The 17583-nt window shown below is 52.6% G+C and overlaps 2 protein-coding genes across 4 annotated transcripts in view; one reads left to right on the plus strand and one right to left on the minus strand.

Moving 5' to 3' along the window:
- The window catches only part of Fam222b (family with sequence similarity 222 member B), a 56723-nt gene extending 47367 nt beyond the window's left edge, over window positions 1-9356 (plus strand). For 2 of the 3 annotated variants that reach the window (XM_057775877.1, XM_057775878.1), the window contains exon 3: window positions 5755-9356. In XM_057775877.1, the coding sequence (XP_057631860.1) occupies window positions 5755-7361 (1607 nt within the window). In that variant the 3' untranslated portion in view covers window positions 7362-9356. The remainder of the gene's footprint in view (window positions 1-5754) is intronic. The other variant, XM_057775879.1, reaches the window with a different exon arrangement.
- Window positions 9357-10538: 1182 nt separating this feature from the next.
- Window positions 10539-17450, minus strand: Traf4 (TNF receptor associated factor 4). The gene is made up of 7 exons (XM_057776901.1): window positions 17189-17450; window positions 14417-14468; window positions 13729-13833; window positions 13496-13657; window positions 13249-13410; window positions 13014-13169; window positions 10539-12776 (listed from the first exon to the last, which is right to left on the minus strand). The coding sequence occupies exons 1-7, from the start codon at window positions 17329-17331 to the stop codon at window positions 12144-12146; spliced, it is 1413 nt and encodes a 470-aa protein (XP_057632884.1). The 5' UTR covers window positions 17332-17450; the 3' UTR covers window positions 10539-12143.
- Window positions 17451-17583: the final 133 nt, after the last annotated feature.

A 17583-nucleotide genomic window follows, 5' to 3' on the forward strand; every position in this document is an offset into this window, starting at 1 on the left:
GCATACTTGAGTCAGGTGGATGTCCTCTTGGACATCTGAAGATTGTGTGTGCCATGGTGTCCCTTGCTTTGAGAGTCTGCAGCTGTTTAGGAACTATGTTTGTAACTTTGATTTTCCTCCTGACCCATCTTTTCCCAGAAATTGTAATTTTTGGAATTCTCTTTTTCCTTAACCTCAAGCCCATCTGCTCATTTTTCTAGCTCAGCACCAGGAAACAGCAGTGGCTCATCACAGTAGTCGGTGCAGTGACTGAAACAATCAAGGTCTTTTCGTCCTTTTTGTTGTTAAATTGTTTTTCTGTTTCTGTTCGTTTTGAGACAGATTTGTTTGCTTTGTTTTTCAAGACAGTGTTTCTCTGTAGCCCTGATTGTCCTGGAACTTGCTTTGTAGAGCAGGCTGACTTCAAACTCAAAGATCCACCTTTATCTGCTTCCTAAGTGCTGGGATTGAAAGCATGTGCCACCATGCCCAGCTTTAATCAGAGTCTTACTTAAGGATCCCAAGCGATCCTTCAACTTTGTAGCCACAAATGATCTTGACTCCCAATTCTCCTGCATCTATCTCCCCAGGTGTTGGGATCACACGTGTACATTACCATACCTAGCTAGCATGCTAGCTTTTTTAAAAATTGGATGTAGGGCTGGAGAGATGGCTTAGAGGTTAAGGGCATTGCCTGCTCTTCCAAAGGTCCTGAGTTCAATTCCCAGCAACCACATGGTGGCTCACAACCATCTGCAATGAGGTCTGGTGCCCTCTTCTGGCCTGTAGGAATATACACAGACAGAACATTGTATACATAATAAAGGAATAAATATTTAAAAAAATAAAAATAAAAAAAAAAATTGGATGTATATGGGTATTTTGTCCCATATGTCTATTATGTACCGCTTGCATTCCTGATGATCACAGAGGCCAGAAGGGAGCATCAGATCCCCAGGAATTAGGGTAGCAGATGGTTGTGAGCTGCCATGTGGGTGCTGGGAATCAAACCTGGATCCTCTGAAAGAGCAACTGGTGCTCTTAACTACTGAGCCATCTTTCTAGCACCTAACATATCGTTTTTTAGTTTACCTTCTGCATGCGGAGCCTTGGGAGGGCCTGGAACAAATACTGAAATGGCTTTATTTCTTCAGATATCAGCATGCCCCCTAGTGGGAAGGCATTACTGTGAGTTAGGTGCTCTATTACACTTTTTATATATGTTTGTTTGTTTTGTTGAGTTTGAGCTTCACTGTGTTGTCCAGGATGGTCTCAAACTCCTGGGCAGTGATCCTTCTTTCCTAGCCTCCCAAATAAGAAGACTACAGGGTGTGTGTGTGTGTGTGTGTGTGTGTGTGTGTGTGTGTGTGTGTGTGTGGTGGGGTGCGCACACATGTTGTAAGTAGCTATATTGGTGCTAGGAACCAAACTCAGTCCTCTGGAAGAGCAACCAGTGCTTTTAAGCCGTCTCTTCAGTCCCCACATATATATTTTTAAATTTTTAATTTACCTTGTTGGGTTTTTGTTTGTTTTGTTTTGTGTTGTGCTGTTTTGCTTTGTTTTAGTTTTTTGTTTTGTTTTTTTCGAGACAAGATTTCTCTGCAGCTTTGTAGCCTGTCCTGGAACTCAATACTTGTAGACCAGGCTGGCCTCAAACTCATGAAGATCCGCTTGTCTCTGCCTCCTGAGTGCTGGGATTAAAGGCGTGCGCCACCACAACCCAGCTGCTACTTGTGTTTCTGTATGAAGTGTATGTGTGCTTGTATGGGTATGTGTGGAGATCCATGCATGCTTTTGTGGTACATTTGTGAAGTTGAAGGATAGTTTTCAGGAGTTGATCTTTCCTTTCACCCTGAGTTCCTAGAATCTAAATTAGGTTGCCAGGCTTGCACAGAGTAAGAACTTTACCTGCTGGGCCTCTCTGTCCTATTCAGTAATTCTACATGGGAGACTCTTCTTGCTCTTTTGTTATTTTTCAGAGACAGGGCGTTCCTCTAACCCAGGGTGACCTGCCATTCATCAGCTGCTAGAGTGCAGAGTGCAGTGTGAGTCAGCGGATCCTGCTCCTTGCTGTCTTTTCACGTGGCGCTTGCATGTCACATGACTATCCATTGCTGGGCCAGCACTTGCTCCTGTCAGACTCCCAGGCCTTCTACCTGTGGATTCCACATTTCTGCCACACCTCAAAACAAAAGGAAAACCAAGGAGCTCCCTGGAGGAAACTGGATTTACAGACCACACATACACACTCCCTCCCTACCTTAGATTAGGCAACTGCTTTCTGACATTTAACTCAGCTTGAAGTTCGGGGGTCCTACATTTGCTGCTTCCTTGATCAGTTCCTTTGTTCTGACTGGGCAGACTCTGCCTAACCTGCTTTTCTTAAATAACTATAAACAGCTAGTATTCATGTTTCCTGCTTGAGTCTCTTAATATTAGTAATTTTGTAACATTGTAAAGCAGATTTCATTTCTGTTGACAAATGAGGACCACACTGAGTCTTCAGTTGTTAAATGGTAGAGCCATAGTTTGACGTTAGGTGGATACTGTTGTTCTAGCCACAGATCGCCAGTTCTCTATGCTGCCCTGTATTTGTATTATAACCGTACCAGCTATTTAAGACAGCTTTTTCTGTTTAGATAACACTGAAGATATATTATCTGTGGTTAGAGGAAGTTGTTCCGGAAGTAAGGTGCCGGTGAGCCTGTATACATGGGTGGGGCATCATAAGAACACGCTCACAAGACGCCAAGCGTGGTGGCACACCCCATATTTAGGTCAAGGATTCAAGCCCAAGCAGAACTACATAGTGAGATCTTATCTCCAAAAACCAAATAGGAAACTATGCCTCTAAATCTAAGCATTTGAGAGGCCATGGCAAAGGAATCAGAAGTCAGGAACAGCCCGGTCTGCATTGTGGGACCTTGGTTCAAAAGAGCGGTGTAATGTGGTGTGATGGTGGTGGCATCAGAAGTAGAGGCAGAAGGGTAAGGCTTTCAAGGTCAGCATGAGGTATCAGAGACCCAGGAAAAGAGGAAAAGGTCTGTGTTGGGCTTTTTTATTTTATTTTTTTAAAGACTAAGCTTACTGCTTAGTTCTATCTAGTATGGGGCAAATGGTGGTTATTCTGGAGTAAGGGCACTCTTGTTCAGTGTGCTAGTCACTCAGGGATCTTCCCCAGCAGGAGTTCCCCGTCTGCACCCTCCCTCTCGACCTTTCTTCATGGTCAGCATCAGAAGAATGCCACGCTAGGAAAAAACCTGAGGAGTGATGCTCACTTTGAGCAGAGAACTTCAATCCACAAACCACTTCTCATACCAGGTCCTCTGTGCGGATCTCAAGTAGAGGTGGAGAAACAAACAGGTCTACATGTTCTGTCTGAACTAAATAAAGCCCAGCACTTTTGGCTCCTGTTGCTCAGGGAGGTTCTAGTTGTTGTTTGGTGATACTGTCCTGACATTCCCCAGGTGTGCCGCCTGTCTAGGGAGGCACTGTGCTGGGGGCAGCAAAACGCTTCTGTCTGTAGCAGCCTAGTGAATACTCAGGCTTGCCAGGAAGGTTTTTTGTTTGTTTGTGTGTTTTTTATTTTTAACTCAGGATCTCACTCTGCAGCCCAGGCTGGCTTGGAACTCAAGGCCAGACTTCTGCTTCTGTCTCCAACTGGTAATTGCACAAACTCTGTGTGTGTGAACCACCACAGCTCAGCCAGCTTGAACCTGGGACCCTTTCTTCTTTTTCTTCTCTTTTCTTTTAGGAATGGTGTTGGGGCGGTTTCCAAGTCAGGTTTTCTCTGTAGCCCTACCTGACCTGGAACTCATTCTACACCAGGCTGGCCTCAAACTCAGATCTGTCTACCTCTGCCTCCTGAGTGCTTGGATTAAAGGCATGTGCCACCATGCCTGGCAGAGTTCTCCAACCTTTAAATCTTGTAGTAAGTTACACTCTGTAAATGATGTGATTTACCATCATAAATATACATTGGGGTGACTTGTCCATTCTTACGCTCAGCTATTTTTTATCTTTCCTGGATGCCTTCCTCTTCCCCAACCCTCATGCTTAAAATCTATATTGTAATCTTTTCATGAACCTGCTAACTCTGCTTCATACTCACTATTCCTGAAATTCTCCTCTGGTGAAGCCCAGGAGTCCTTAGTAAAGATCCTTCAGGACAAGGGGTTCTTCAGGGCACTGCCAGGGCTGATGGTAGTCGTGCCCCTGTGCTGCTGCTAGCTTCAACAATAGCCAGGTGTATGGTTGAGTGCTTCTGAAGTTGTGTTGTCTGCGGTGTTTCTGGGACACTAGTGTTTTTTCTAAGAGTTCTAGGGCCATTAATGCTGGTGCACTGACAGCAGCAGAGGCTGATAAGATGGAGACGCAGTTGGGACTGGCTACATCTCTATCCCTGTGCTGCTGTTGTGGGCCTGAGACCACATATTCATTTCTTCTATACTTGAACTTTTTCTTTCCCTGCTTCAGAGAAGAGCAGTTTCTACCCAGTTCTTCCAACGTGCTCCTCTAAGTCTGCTTCTGCTCCATTTGATGCCCAGCGACATGACTTTGAATGGAGTCTCCTTTGGGCTAAGGCCAACCAAAGCTACCAGCTGGGCACTTAATAGATTAGTCCTTGGTCTTTCCTGGCTACTTTCTGCCAAGGGAGGAAGCAGGGGAGAGTCAGCCAGTTGAGCCCAGGCTCTGTGCCAAGCCATTTTCCTTCTGCTTTGGGCAGCGTGTATACTTACTCATTCAGCAAGTGTTAATGATGTACTTTTTGTGTATGCTTAGGGTAGACCCCTTCTCTTAGAGAAGAAAACAGCAATGATCCCTTGTAGGGGGGGAGTCTGGCATACTTAAAGAGCTCTTGTCGTGGGAAATTTTTCTTTCTGGATTGGAAACCCAGCATCCGCTGGAGCCCCTTGATGGGAAGCCCCGGATATGAGAACAAGGAGAGTGTTGCCATTAATGAGGCACAGTGAGTGGATATTCCTGCAGTCTCCACAGGAAGGCCAGCTCCTCCTCTTTCCTTTTGGACCGTGACAGACTGGGTCCCATAGATGTAGAGGTGGCCTGAACCCTTTATTCTCAGCCCCTCCCTGCTGCTGTCACTTGTTGTCACCCTCCCTCCACACAGGCAAATAAATACAGCCTTTTGATCTCCAACCAGTCGGGCACCAAATACACTGTAAACAAAAGTGAGCTTGTGAGTGGGAGACATTGGCAGCTTCCTCATCTTCTCCTGAAAAAGTGTCTTGTTCTCTGTGCCAGATGGGCCTGCCCACCCATGGGCAAGGCACCCCAGCTGCTCCGCTGGCCATTGCAGACTGAAGAGTAGGACCTTTACCAGTGTCACGACTCACTGAGGAGGGCGCTGACAGGCAGCGCCATGATGGCGGGTAGGGACGGAGCCCCGCGTACTGAAGAGCTCTGGTGATGTCTGTGAGAACTGGCTGAATGGGCTCTGGATCTCCAAGCTGGAGTCCTGGAAAGTTGCTTTGCCATCCTGATCTTTAAGAGACCCATAAAACAGGCTCACAGTACACCTGCCTCCTGTGGTTGTAGTGAGGGTCATTTAGACAGCCTGTCCCCTAGTGCCTGGTTACTGTACACACCCAGTGAGTTTCAGCTGTGCCGAGACTCTGGGGACTGTGACTGATCTCGAGTGAAGGCTACAGACGGCTTCAGCAGGCTCTAGAAAGGCTGGTTGGCTTGGACTGATGAGCCCCTCCTCTCTGCTCTCCTTCCCTCTCTCTCTTTCTCTCTCTCTCTCCCTCTCTCTAGGGGACACTACACAGAAAATGAGAACTGCTCACTATCCTACCCCAGCCGAATTGGACGCGTATGCTAAGAAGGTCGCAAACAACCCACTGACTATAAAAATCTTCCCCAACAGTGTGAAGGTTCCTCAGCGGAAACACGTTCGTCGTACTGTGAACGGCCTCGACACATCAGCCCAGCGCTACAGCCCCTACCCGACTCAGGCTGCCACCAAGGCAGGCCTGCTTGCCATTGTCAAAGTGCCAGCCAAAAGCATACTCAAGGACTTTGACGGCACCCGAGCCCGGTTCCTCCCTGAGGCCATCATGAACCCCCCAGTGGCACCCTATGCTACTGTGGCACCCAGCACTTTAGCCCACCCCCAGGCCCAGGCTCTGGCCCGCCAGCAGGCCCTGCAGCATGCACAGACCCTGGCCCATGCCCCTCCCCAGACACTGCAACACCCTCAGGGTATACCACCACCACAGGCACTGTCTCACTCTCAGAGCCTCCAGCAGCCTCAGGGCCTGGGCCACCCTCAGCCAATAGCCCAAACCCAGGGCTTGGTCCACCCGCAGGCCCTGACTCACCAGGGTCTCCAGCATCCCCCTAATCCCTTGCTGCATGGAGGCCGGAAGATGCCAGACTCAGATGCCCCCCCAAATGTGACCGTGTCTACCTCAACTATCCCCCTTTCAATGGCGGCCACCCTGCAACACAGCCAGCCCCCGGACCTGAGCAGCATTGTGCACCAGATCAACCAGTTTTGCCAGACGAGGGCAGGCATCAGCACTACCTCAGTGTGTGAGGGCCAGATCGCCAACCCCAGCCCCATTAGTCGCAGTCTGCTCATCAATGCAAGCACCCGGGTGTCGACCCACAGCGTCCCCACACCAATGCCTTCATGTGTGGTCAATCCCATGGAGCACACCCACGCGGCCACAGCCGCACTGCCTGCTGCAGGTCCTGTCAACCTGCCCACAGGCATCTCTCGAGCCCCTACTGGCTACCCTAGCGACCTCAAGCCAGTTACCTGGAACCAGCACCAGCTGGCCCACCTACAGCAAATGTGCAGCGAGGCTGGTGGGACACCAGCCCCTGGCCTGACAGGCAAACATACAGCAGGACGCGAGTTGGCAGGGCCCGGTTTTGTGGGCAAGGCCCCTGCCTACCCGCAGGAACTCTGCCTGGCGCAGTCCTTCCATCTGAAGCCTTCCCTGGAGAAGCCGACCCCATCCCCACCTGTCAACGGCCTACCGGCCCCACTGGCCTATCCCAATGGTCACTACTTCCAACCCCTGTGGAACAACATCCTACCAACTCCCAATAGCGACAGCTCGGGGTCTCAGGACCTCGCCATGCCGTTCCATGCTGGGCAGCCCACAGGTGCACCCCTCGACTGTGCAGCAGCTCCTGGGACCCACTACCGAGCGGGAACTGGGGGTGGGCCAGTGGCAAGCCAGAACAGCTTGATGCAAACGGTGGATTACCTGAGTGGGGATTTCCAGCAGGCCTGCTTCCGAGAACAGAGCCTGGCCATGTTGAGCAAGGCCCACCGAGCCCCTGGCACCCGAGCCCCCGATCCCACAGATAGCCGAAGTCTTCATATTCAGCATCCAGGGTATAGATAGGGAGCCGTGATGCCATCCTCAGGCAACACGCCATACATCACCCTTCTAGGCTTAGTCTTACTTTGAAGTAACTGGATAGTTTCAAAGTTTCATTGCTCCAGTGTGATCATCCTTAGATATCTAAGGAAGGGAACTTGGCAGGGTCCATTTGGGGGCAGAAGGTCCTTTCTCTTCCCACGAGCTACTACTGGTTTTCTGTTAGAAGCTAACCCTGTCTCAGCACCTGCCTGTCAATCAGTCTCCGCCTTGACCACTTGTTGCTCTTGCCATCTTTTGCTGAGACTGAGGTATGGCTGAGGAAAGTGGTCTAGAGCCTTAAGTTAGGCTTCTCTGTCTAGGACTAAGAAGCCAGACTTTCTGAGTGCTCTGGAATCTAATTCTTTACTCCCGTAAAGATGTCAAATCAAAATACACCCAGCTTCCATCTTCCCCAGCTGCTCCCATTCCTCAAAGCTTGGTTCTGCATTTACGCTGCTCCCAAGTCACTGTACTTGGCCTTGCTGAAGTCTTGAGACTCAGAAAACCTTAGCGTTGGCTTCTTAATTTTTGACTTCCTTTCCAGAGAAATGCAGTGGCCACCTGGCATTCCCAAGACGACCTGTGACCTGTCGCTGTTGCCTCTCTCCAGACTCAACTGCTGTCCTCATCCCTGCCTCCCTTCCCCCTTAAGGGGAAAAAAAAGCAAAACAAAAACTACCTTACTTGAAGAATTAGATATAGGTAAAGGATGATCACATTAGAGTTTGGAATTAAAATCACCAAAAAAAAAAAAAAAATTTAAAAAAAGTTAAACTGCATTTGGTTCTCTACACTGGCTAAGAATTACGGTCCACACTGTAAGTTTTAAATGTCATGTTTCTGTATGAATGTGGGTTTGAGGAGCATTTTGTATGCGTGGCCCCACAGGTACACCCACCCTTACATTTTGCAGCCCTTCAGTTTAATGAAGAACAAAAAGAAAAACACAAAGCCTTAAGCTCTTTGAATTCTTCCTCTACCAAATGAGCATGGTTCTGAACGCTGCAGGGGGCTTACATTGGAAACAGCCCCTCTTGCCCCTTGCCCGTTCTTAGAGCGGCTTCCGCCTGTTCCAGGACCAGTGTGTCTCATTCCCAAGTGACAATTAGCTGTCTAGAAATTCACCACTTCTCTGTAACTTTAGGTTGTTTTGTTGTAAAGTTTTGCACCTGTCTTTGTTGCACAGTGGGCTTTAAAAATAACAAGCCCTTGCCTTTCCTCTTGTCTTTGGGAATGTGAGCTGAAGGCCGTGGGTTCATTCTCACTGTTCCTTAGCCAGAAATTCTGTAGTGATCTGAAACGATGTGACCGAAGCTCAGCTTTTAAATTATGTGTTGGCAAGTTGCCTTATATTTAAAAGAAGGAAAAAAAAAAGGAAAAAACAATGCCTGAGTGTGTTATGCCAAATGATAGCAACATGAAGTCCTAATTTATTGTTTCCCTGCCGTCTGTGAACACTGGTATTATTGCCCTGTCCCCAAGCCCCCAAACCTCTGGTGCAGCCTCCTCACCCAGGGCCCCTCCATCAGCAGATTTTCTGTGTTATATTTAAAGAGCTCCAATATCTCCTGTGATGTCGTGCATAACCTCCGCTCCGATATTCTTGTAACCACCCCCTCCCCAGATTCTCCCGAGTGCACTGCCACCATAGGAAACTGACCGGACACTAACTTGGGGGCTTTCACATCTCACTCCCACCCCTAGTCTGCATGGAAAACACTTTGTGGGTTCCCTTTCCCTCTGAACTACTGCCCCAGCTTTAATGTAAGGTGTTTCCTAGTTCAACCTGATTATCCCCACTCCCATCCCCCAGCCAGCAATAAGGGTCCAGGCCAGGGCCTCACCTCTACTCCGTGCCACCCGAAGGGAGTACCTGGGTCCCCTTTCCCTCACACTGTAGCACTTGTTCCCCACCGCTCACCCCACCTGTGGTGGTTATGGGTGTGGTGCGTTTATTTTTTCTTTTTTAATTATAAACCAGTAAAATGAAAAACCTCCTCTTGACCTTGTCCTATTTTGATGTGGTGAATGCCTGAGGTGGTTTTTGTCTTGAGGACAGCCTGTGATGTTCCCCTGAGTAAAAGGGGAATAGTTTGTTTCTATGGTGGTGGCAATATCCTATTCATCCCTCAAAAACGCTCCCCAGGTGATCATCCCACACTGAATCCGTCTTTAGGTTATACCCGTACATACAGACAATCTAGTCAAGCCCTCAGTGGAGGCCCATAAAGCCCTGCCATACTTCCACTCCAAGGGCCGTTGGTCCTAAGAGGTGGGCATCTGTTTTGCCATACAATCAGTCTCCACCAAATTATAAACCTCCCTCCCATTTATTTCTTCTGACAGAGGTGAGAGGGAGTTCTGCTGTAATCTAAACAAGGAAGTGCCTCACCCTCATTCACACTGCTCCATAGACGGATGGCAGAATTCTTTTATGGTTGCACTTACCTGTTTGGTTCTTACCGTTTGGCTTTGCCTACAGTTTGACTTGGTGTGGGGATCAAGGGAAGCTAATCCGCAGGTGGGAAAATACACGGACATCAGAGTGCCTTTCACGTGGTTTGCCTTCGGGCAAATGTTCTGCAAAGAAAGCCAGGCTGCCCACTGTCAGAACTAACAAGGCAGGCTGGTGCTCAGGGCGTCCATTCACGCCCTGGTGTTGACCCTGGTCTGAACCCCACGACAGCTGTCATGCAGCTAGTTGTCTTAGAACGTTTCTGAAATGCTGGGACAGTACTTTGGCCGTGTCTCTGCTAAAGCCCAAGGTTCTCTCTAGTTTCCAGGCTGTGTCTAGCAAGGTGTCATGAGGGACCATTGGGCCCTAGCTTAGTGAAAATACTAGCCTAGGGGGGAGCTAACCAGTTCTCTCTTGGCTTCCCTCTGCAGAACAGCCTTACCCTCCTGTCTAGGCCCTAAGAGTAAGGCTCTTCATTGGCTCCTGTCATGATCAGATTCCAAAACCAGTAGTTGCAAAATTTATTTTACCAGTAAGGGCAGATAACCCAAGTAACTCGGCAAAAGCATGCCCAGATTGGAGCTGTATGCCCCTGGTCATGAATCCAGGCAGTGGATATGTAGTTGAGTAGTTTGGGGGGGGGGGGGCATGACAGATGATAGAATCCCAGACTAGCTGAAGGGGTCAGTTTGCTTTTCCTCTTAGTTGACCAGTGAAATGTATATAGGTGGCAGCAACCATTCCAAACTGTGCAAAAAGCAAATGAGATCACAGGTAAAATTCAGGTGCTTGGTCCGTCTTGGAGGCCCTTGTTGCTCCTGGAATAGACTGACATTAAGTTCTTACGTCGGGCACATGCAGCCTCATTAACTCTTCATGAAGGCCCATTTATTCTCACGGTAAAAGCTGTTTCACTTGACTCTCAAGCACAAGAAAAGTTGGGTGGTGGCACACGCCTTTAATCCCAGCACTCAGGAGGCAGAGGCAGGCGGATCTCTGTGAGTTCGAGGCCGGCCTGGTCTACAAGAGCTAGTTCCAGGACAGGAACCAAAAGCTATGGAGAAACCCTGTCTTGAAAATCCAAAAAAAAAAAAAAAAAGCACAAGAAAGGCCCCAGAAAGCCACGCAGTAGTTGTGTGTGCCTTTAATCCCAGCACTTGGAAGGCAGAGGCAGATGGGTCTCATCTACAGGAAGTTCCAGGACAGCTAGGACTACACAGAGAAACCTGGTTTCAAACAAAACAGAAAACAAAAAGATGGTTTCCTTGGTGGAAGTACTTACACAAATACAAGAACTTGAGTTTGTGTTCCCAGCACCTATGTAAAAGAACTGGACACAACTACTCACACTTTTAACACCCTAGTGCTGGGTCAGTCAAGATCTTTGGAGCTCACTGGCCAACTAGTCTTGTGAAATCAGAGCGCTGAGGCTTGATCCTGACTCAAAGAGGTGGCAAGTAACTGAGTAAGACACTGGACATGGACCTTTGGCCTGCACATGTGTATACACATGGTGATTACTGGGAAAGACACACCTGCCTAAGCAGAACGCTTGTCTTTGGTGAGGTAGTGACTAGAAACGCCAGCCTTAGAAGCCGTCCGTGCATCCACCCATTGAACCACCAGAGGGCGGCTGCAGGTAGCATGCCCACAGAACGCTCGCTGCCAATTCCCATGTTGTCCACCAGAGGTCCAGCTGCAAACAGAGCAGCAGTTTCCCCTTCCATGTGGAGCCCAGCCTCCCAGAACCCTAGCCAACTGGGAGGAGACAGGCTGGAATCAAGTTAATAAATACAATCCAGGATTTATTAAAAATCAGAGTTCCCCTGCTGTGCCCTCCTAGCACTGAAGAAATAAATAACCAGAGAGGGCGACATTGGGTAAGTGGAAAGAGAAATTCATCTCAAGGCAGATTCTTATGACTACCCCTCCCTTTTCCAATACCCCCTACCCCCACTATGGCTCTTGGGACATAGCTCTTGGGACATAGCACCTGAGCAGGCCCCTCAGTCCAGGTAGAATGTGGCTGGCACCAAGGCATGTCTGCCCTGCCCAGGAGGGGAGACAGGCCCTGGGATCACTTGTTTCCAGCCCTTGATAACCCCGAGACCTGCTCCCCCCAGGGGCCAGGGCTGAAGCACCAATTGGAGGCACCTGAGGGGTAAGGGTGGTGGTGGTGAGGAGAAAGTGGTGGGCTAACAACCTAGGCAAAAGAAGCTGAGAGGGGGTCCGGCCCCCTGTTCCGTTTCCGCCAGTGGCTGAGATCCTGTCCCACCCCCCTTCCTGCTTAGACCCAGAAGGCTGTACTCTCAGCTGAGGATCTTCCGGGGCAGTTCGACAGAGGCACGGATGAAGACTGCATCATCCCGCACATAATTTCGCTTTCGGATGTCCTGGTGGGAGATGAATTTAGGGTAGCCAAAGCCCAGAGAACTCTCATCCAGGGAGCCTCGCCAAGTGCCGGGCTTTTGGAAGTTTTTCCAGTTTGGATCAGGGTGGAAGGTCTCAGTGACATGCTGTGGCTTGGCCAGACCTGGGTCGCTCTGATCCAACAGGGAGAAGGTGACCCGACGGGCAAAGGGCCACTCAAGGAGATTGTCAAAGGCGCCTGGTAACACACGAATATAGATGGAGAGATGCGTGCCCTCACCGCTGCCGTTGCCATTGAGGAATGCAGACACCTGCAGCTTGTAACCGTACTTATGTGTGTAAAAGGCCGGGCTGAAGCACTCCAGGTTAGGCTTGGCCTTGGCCTCTTGGAGACGGCGCCCGTAGCTGCCGATCTTCCAGATGAGCACGCCATCACTGCCTATGGACAGCTCCTCCAGCTCTCTCCGCAGCTCCTGCAGCTCTTGCCGCTGCCGGCTCACCAGGGCACACATCATAGCCAGATGCGGCTTTACGCTCTCCTCCACGTGACGTGCCATTGCCAGTTTAGGGCACTGTTGGCAAAACCCAAGGCCATGGGGGAAGGAAAAAGTTAACAAAAGAGGAAGGTCCAGGGGAGAGAAGAAGCAGGTAGGGGTAGTGGGCACCCAATTCCACAGGACGATGACAGAGGGTGCTGGGAAGCAGCAGGAGTTGGCTACCGGGACCCATCAAGGCCTCAGCCGTGCCAGCAAATGGTCCTCTGTCTAGGACTTGAAGGGCTAAAGGGGGCCGAGAAAGGGGCGTCTCACCCTGTGCTTACAGCCGGACTCCTTGAAAGGGCAGAGCACCAATGCAGTGCTGCAGCTATCCTTCAGGTGGCTGGGCAGGTCCTCCCGAGCCACGGTGCCCACGCCACACTGGTTCGGGCAAGGAACTGGCAACCGTGGACACTGGTACTGATGGCTCTAGGACCAGAGACAAGCAGTGGTCAATAACCGGACTCGTTTCCCAATCTCAAAGCACACAGGTCAATAAGGGCCTCACCTGAATGGTGTCAAAAACAAACTCCTTGGTACAGTAGGCACAAGGCTGGGTGCGCTTGGGGCACTCAGAAGTGGCATGCTGGGCCAACAGTCGCCTCATCATGCGGGCACCACACTTGTTCTCACAGTATACACTCTCCTGGGGGCACATGCCCTCGTGACTCTAAAAATAGCACAGGGGCTGAGTTAAGTAAGGGATTCCTGGGCTCCTAGGTGCTTCACCCTCCCTTCAGCCTGGACCCACCTACCTCGTAGGCCTCCCCACTGAAGTCACAGCCACAGAATTCACACTTGAGGCGGCGCTTAGGGCAGTCGTGCTGCAAGTGGGCAGGCAGATCACGCCGGCTCAGCTTAGCTGGGCAGCGATTGGGGCAGGGGACTACATTGAAGCTGCAAGTGTTCAAGTGGCCCTGGTGGGAGAGGCTCAGTCAGCACCGGCCCAGTGAGGGCCAGTCCCAGCTCCCCAGCCCAAGAGCCTCACCTGGAGGTGGCGGAGCGGCCCGCTCCAGCGGCAGCCCTCCTCACTATGGATGCAGCGGATAGGCAAACCTAACACTTGGACCTCCAGCTCTGGGTCTGGGTAGATCTGTGGGCACAGCATGGGGTGGGGAGGATCAGCGAGGATCAGAGCATGCAGTAGTCACATTCACCCCAACTTTCAACTGAGCTGGTTGGGTCTATCAGCCAGTAATAAGCTCTTTAGCAAAGGATGAGGGCCACAGCAGGTGGTATCTACTCGGACTTGGAACCCAGGGTCTCCAACATGCCTGCACAGGAACACGTTCTCTTCGGGGGGCACCCTATCACATCAGCCTGCTCAGGCACAAAACCCCCCTCCTCCGCTTCCTTCCTCTGAGTGGAGGGGTCCTGGCCCCCAGCCACAGGTCTAACTTGCCACAGGAAGAGGGAGCATTTTTTACGGGCACAGAGCAGCTCTGTGCACCCCTACAGGCTGGGCATTGTGCCTGCCCCCCAGGGCAAAACATAGCCTTCGTTTGCAAACTGGCCTGGTGGGAGAGAACAGGCTACCTTTGTGGGGGCACGAGATCCTGAGGCTTGGGGTTGACACTGGCCCTGTGCCTGCTGGCTGCCAACACTCCAGCCTCCACCAAGGGCAACAGTCTATGTAACTATGTACCCAGACTTCCAACCTCGCAGTGTGGACTCACCTTGGCATAGTCCAGAGGAAGCTGGTCCTCGGGGCATTTGAAGACTCCTTCACTGAAAGGGGAGAAGGCAGGGAGGGTCAATGTTCCTCAAGCCCTAGGCCTCACTCCCTCCACCAGGGTCCCCACCGTCCCTTGCCAGGCCACTTCCTAGCTAGCCACAGCTGAGACAAAGCGGAAAGCAGAGGTCAGAAGGACCCGCTTTTCAAGGGCGCTGGACTACCCACAAAGGCTATTCTACGTCCAGTGCGGACAGACACAGCTGCCTCAGGCAGCACTCACCCAACAGGTGGCAGCTGGCACCCCCCCCCCCGCGACAGCAGCTGGACTTGAAAGAAACAGGCAGCCTGCCACCCCCTCCCCCAAAATGGTCTTCGCTGCCATTCTGAAAGCTGATGGGAGGGTATACAAGGATGGGCTTGGATAAATGCCAGGGCTACCCAGCCTCCATGACTGTGCTAGGCCCGGAAAAAGGGCAAAGGTCATCTTGAGGCCGCTCTACCACCCCTCTCCTCTCTGAGGGTGTGCTCCTAAAGCCAGGAAAGTGAGGCCTTTGGTCCTACATTCACTCACACCAGCCCTCACATCCCACCTGCCTTCATCACCTGAGGGCTAGAGTCCCTGCTAAGAGACGGGGAAAAAAAAAAACAAGGAAAAAACCCCAGCCTCCCTAGCGAAGCAGCACCTGGGGACGTCTGTCAGTAGCAACTATACAGTTCAGACAGGCTCTAAGGACAGGCAAGGCTTCTGAAACCTGGTGACCCCCAACCCGTGCCAGCTGTCCTGTCCCCTTCCCCCCAGTCTCCACCCAGATATTAATACCCAGAACCTGGTAACATGCTTCTTCCTGCCAGTATGCCCTAGCTGACCCCAACAAGACCTGTCACACACGACTGTCACAGCCCAGGCAAGACAAGGGCTCCCACAGCAGGGCAAAGGCCCCTAGGCATGGCATTCCTGGTGGATCTGAGTCAGGTAGGCGGGAGGCAGGCAGGCAGGCAGGCCTCAAGGCGGAAGCTGAGGCTACCTGGCAGCCCTGTTGTGAAAGCACTTTCCAGAGCCTGGGCAGTCCATACCCCAGGTGCCCAGTCTACCCCCTAGCACCTTCTCTTGGCCCCACCACTACTGGCCATGTCCTCGATGCTCGGGCACCAAACAGGTATGCCTGCAGCTACAGGGCTAGCAGCCTTTCAGGCTTCAGCAGGAGTGGGGAAAGAAGAGTGGACCAAGGGGGAGGGGGTTCACTTGGCTGCTTCAGGAATGTGCTGACCCAGTGATTTTGGAGACAAGGGGACTAAGGGAAGTCCCTAGGCTTCAGGCAGAGGCTTATCCCGAAGCTTGGGGCCCAGCCAGGACAAAGGTTTGGCCAAGGCCATGGACAACCTAACTTGTAGGATAGGGGTGATGGGGGGGGGTAGAGCCTGCTCAACCACCTCCAGTGGCCACGAAACACTCGATCGATGGGGGAGGGGAGAAGGCAGAGGCTGCTCCAGGCTGAGCAGTGGAGGCCCAAGCCCAGGGGAGAAGACAGGATGGGGGGAGGGGGCAGTGGGAGAGGAAGAGGGGATTTCCGGGAGGAGGAGGGGCAGAAGCAGCCTCGAGGGGACTGTGAAGGAGGAGGGAAGTGAGCCTGACAGCCCCTCCTGGCTCCTTCCCCGAGGCAATAAGGGTGGGTCAGCTAGAGGAGGGGGCTGGTTCAGCTGGCCTCATCTGGAAACCAGAGGGCCAGGAAGGGAGCTGAGGAGACAATGGGCCCGTGTGTCTGTAGAGGAGTTAAGTGTGTACATTGCAGGGAGGAGGGAGGGAGAGAAGGGAGGAGGGGGTAGCACAGCAGCTTGAGCAGGAGCATATGTGAGAGCAGGAGCCCGCGGCTGCTAGGAACAAAAAACAAAGAGCCTGCTGAGATTTCCGCCAGCCAGGATCTTCGGAGGGCTGCGGGATGGGGCACTGAGGCAGAAGTCCCACACCAGTCCCTGCCAGTCCCCCTCGGACCGCGGCACCTCTCCAGGCGTCGAGGCTCCCTGATCTCCCCTCCCACGCTGCAGCCCTCAACGGCAGGAGACTCAAGTCCGCACAGGGTGCCCAGAAATGTGACGGCTGCCTGAGGCGGCAAGGGTCCTGAGAGAGCAAGAGATGCGGTACCGACCCGGGAACAAGTCCCCTTTAGCCAGTGTGCCCGACCATCCGTCATACTCAAGACCCCAAGGAGGGCTTCCAGTTGAGAGGGGGGAGGGCTGCAGGTCATAGTCCAACCTCTGCTGAGTGATCACACGCAACCCGGGCTGGATTCCCAGCTAAGACCTCAACCGTGTGACCCTGGGCAAATCGCAGCCTTTCTTTCCGTCTCCGTGAAATGGGAGAACAATAGCGGCCGCTTTCTCAGCGTCAGAGAGAGTAAGAGGAGGGACGGGTGAAAACTCCCCAGGCTGGCAGCGCCGCGCGGGAGAGGCTTTGTCCTTCCCTTCCCTAAAGGATTCAAAGTTCAAGGCTGCGGCCGACTGGGCTCAGGTGGGGGGGAAGGGCTGGCCACGGGTCGGGAAGGGTGTCTTCCCCACCTGGAGCTGGGCAGGTAGGACCCGGGCGACCTTACGCCTGGGTGCGTGGGGTCCTCCCCAGAGCCCTGACGTCATTGCCGCCCCTTGACATCATGGTGGGCGCTCCTGAGGTCACCGGGCGGCCGCGCAGACAAAGGCCCGACGTGTCTCCGGCCCGTGCCCTTCCCCGTGCAGTGCCCTCGCCCCCTGCACCGAGGCCCACCGCCCCCCGGGCTCGCACCTGAGGAACTCCTGCAGGCAGGTGTCGCAGAAGCGGTGGCCGCAAGTAGACACCTGCACAGGCTCGCGCATGGGCTTCCCGCACAGTGGGCACAGCAGCCGCCGCTTGGGCTTCTCCAGGAACTTGTAGTCGAAGCCGGGCATGGCGGGCTGGCGGCGGGCACGGGCGAGCGGGGCCGGGCACGCGGCGGCCCCACAGCCCGCGCCTCGCTCCGGCCGCGTTCCCCCGGCTGCGGGCGGCGCCGACTGGCGGCCGCGAGCGGCCCGGGTCCGCAACCCCGCCCGCCGGAAGAGGGGGCGGAGCCGCATCCCCACGGTCCTAGAGCCCGCCCTCGCGCCCCGCCCACTCCACAACCCCACGGAATGCGGTCGCTCTCAGGACTCTGCCAGGCTTCG

This window comes from Chionomys nivalis, chromosome 7 (assembly GCF_950005125.1).
Source record: "Chionomys nivalis chromosome 7, mChiNiv1.1, whole genome shotgun sequence".
NCBI lineage: Eukaryota > Metazoa > Chordata > Mammalia > Rodentia > Cricetidae > Chionomys > Chionomys nivalis.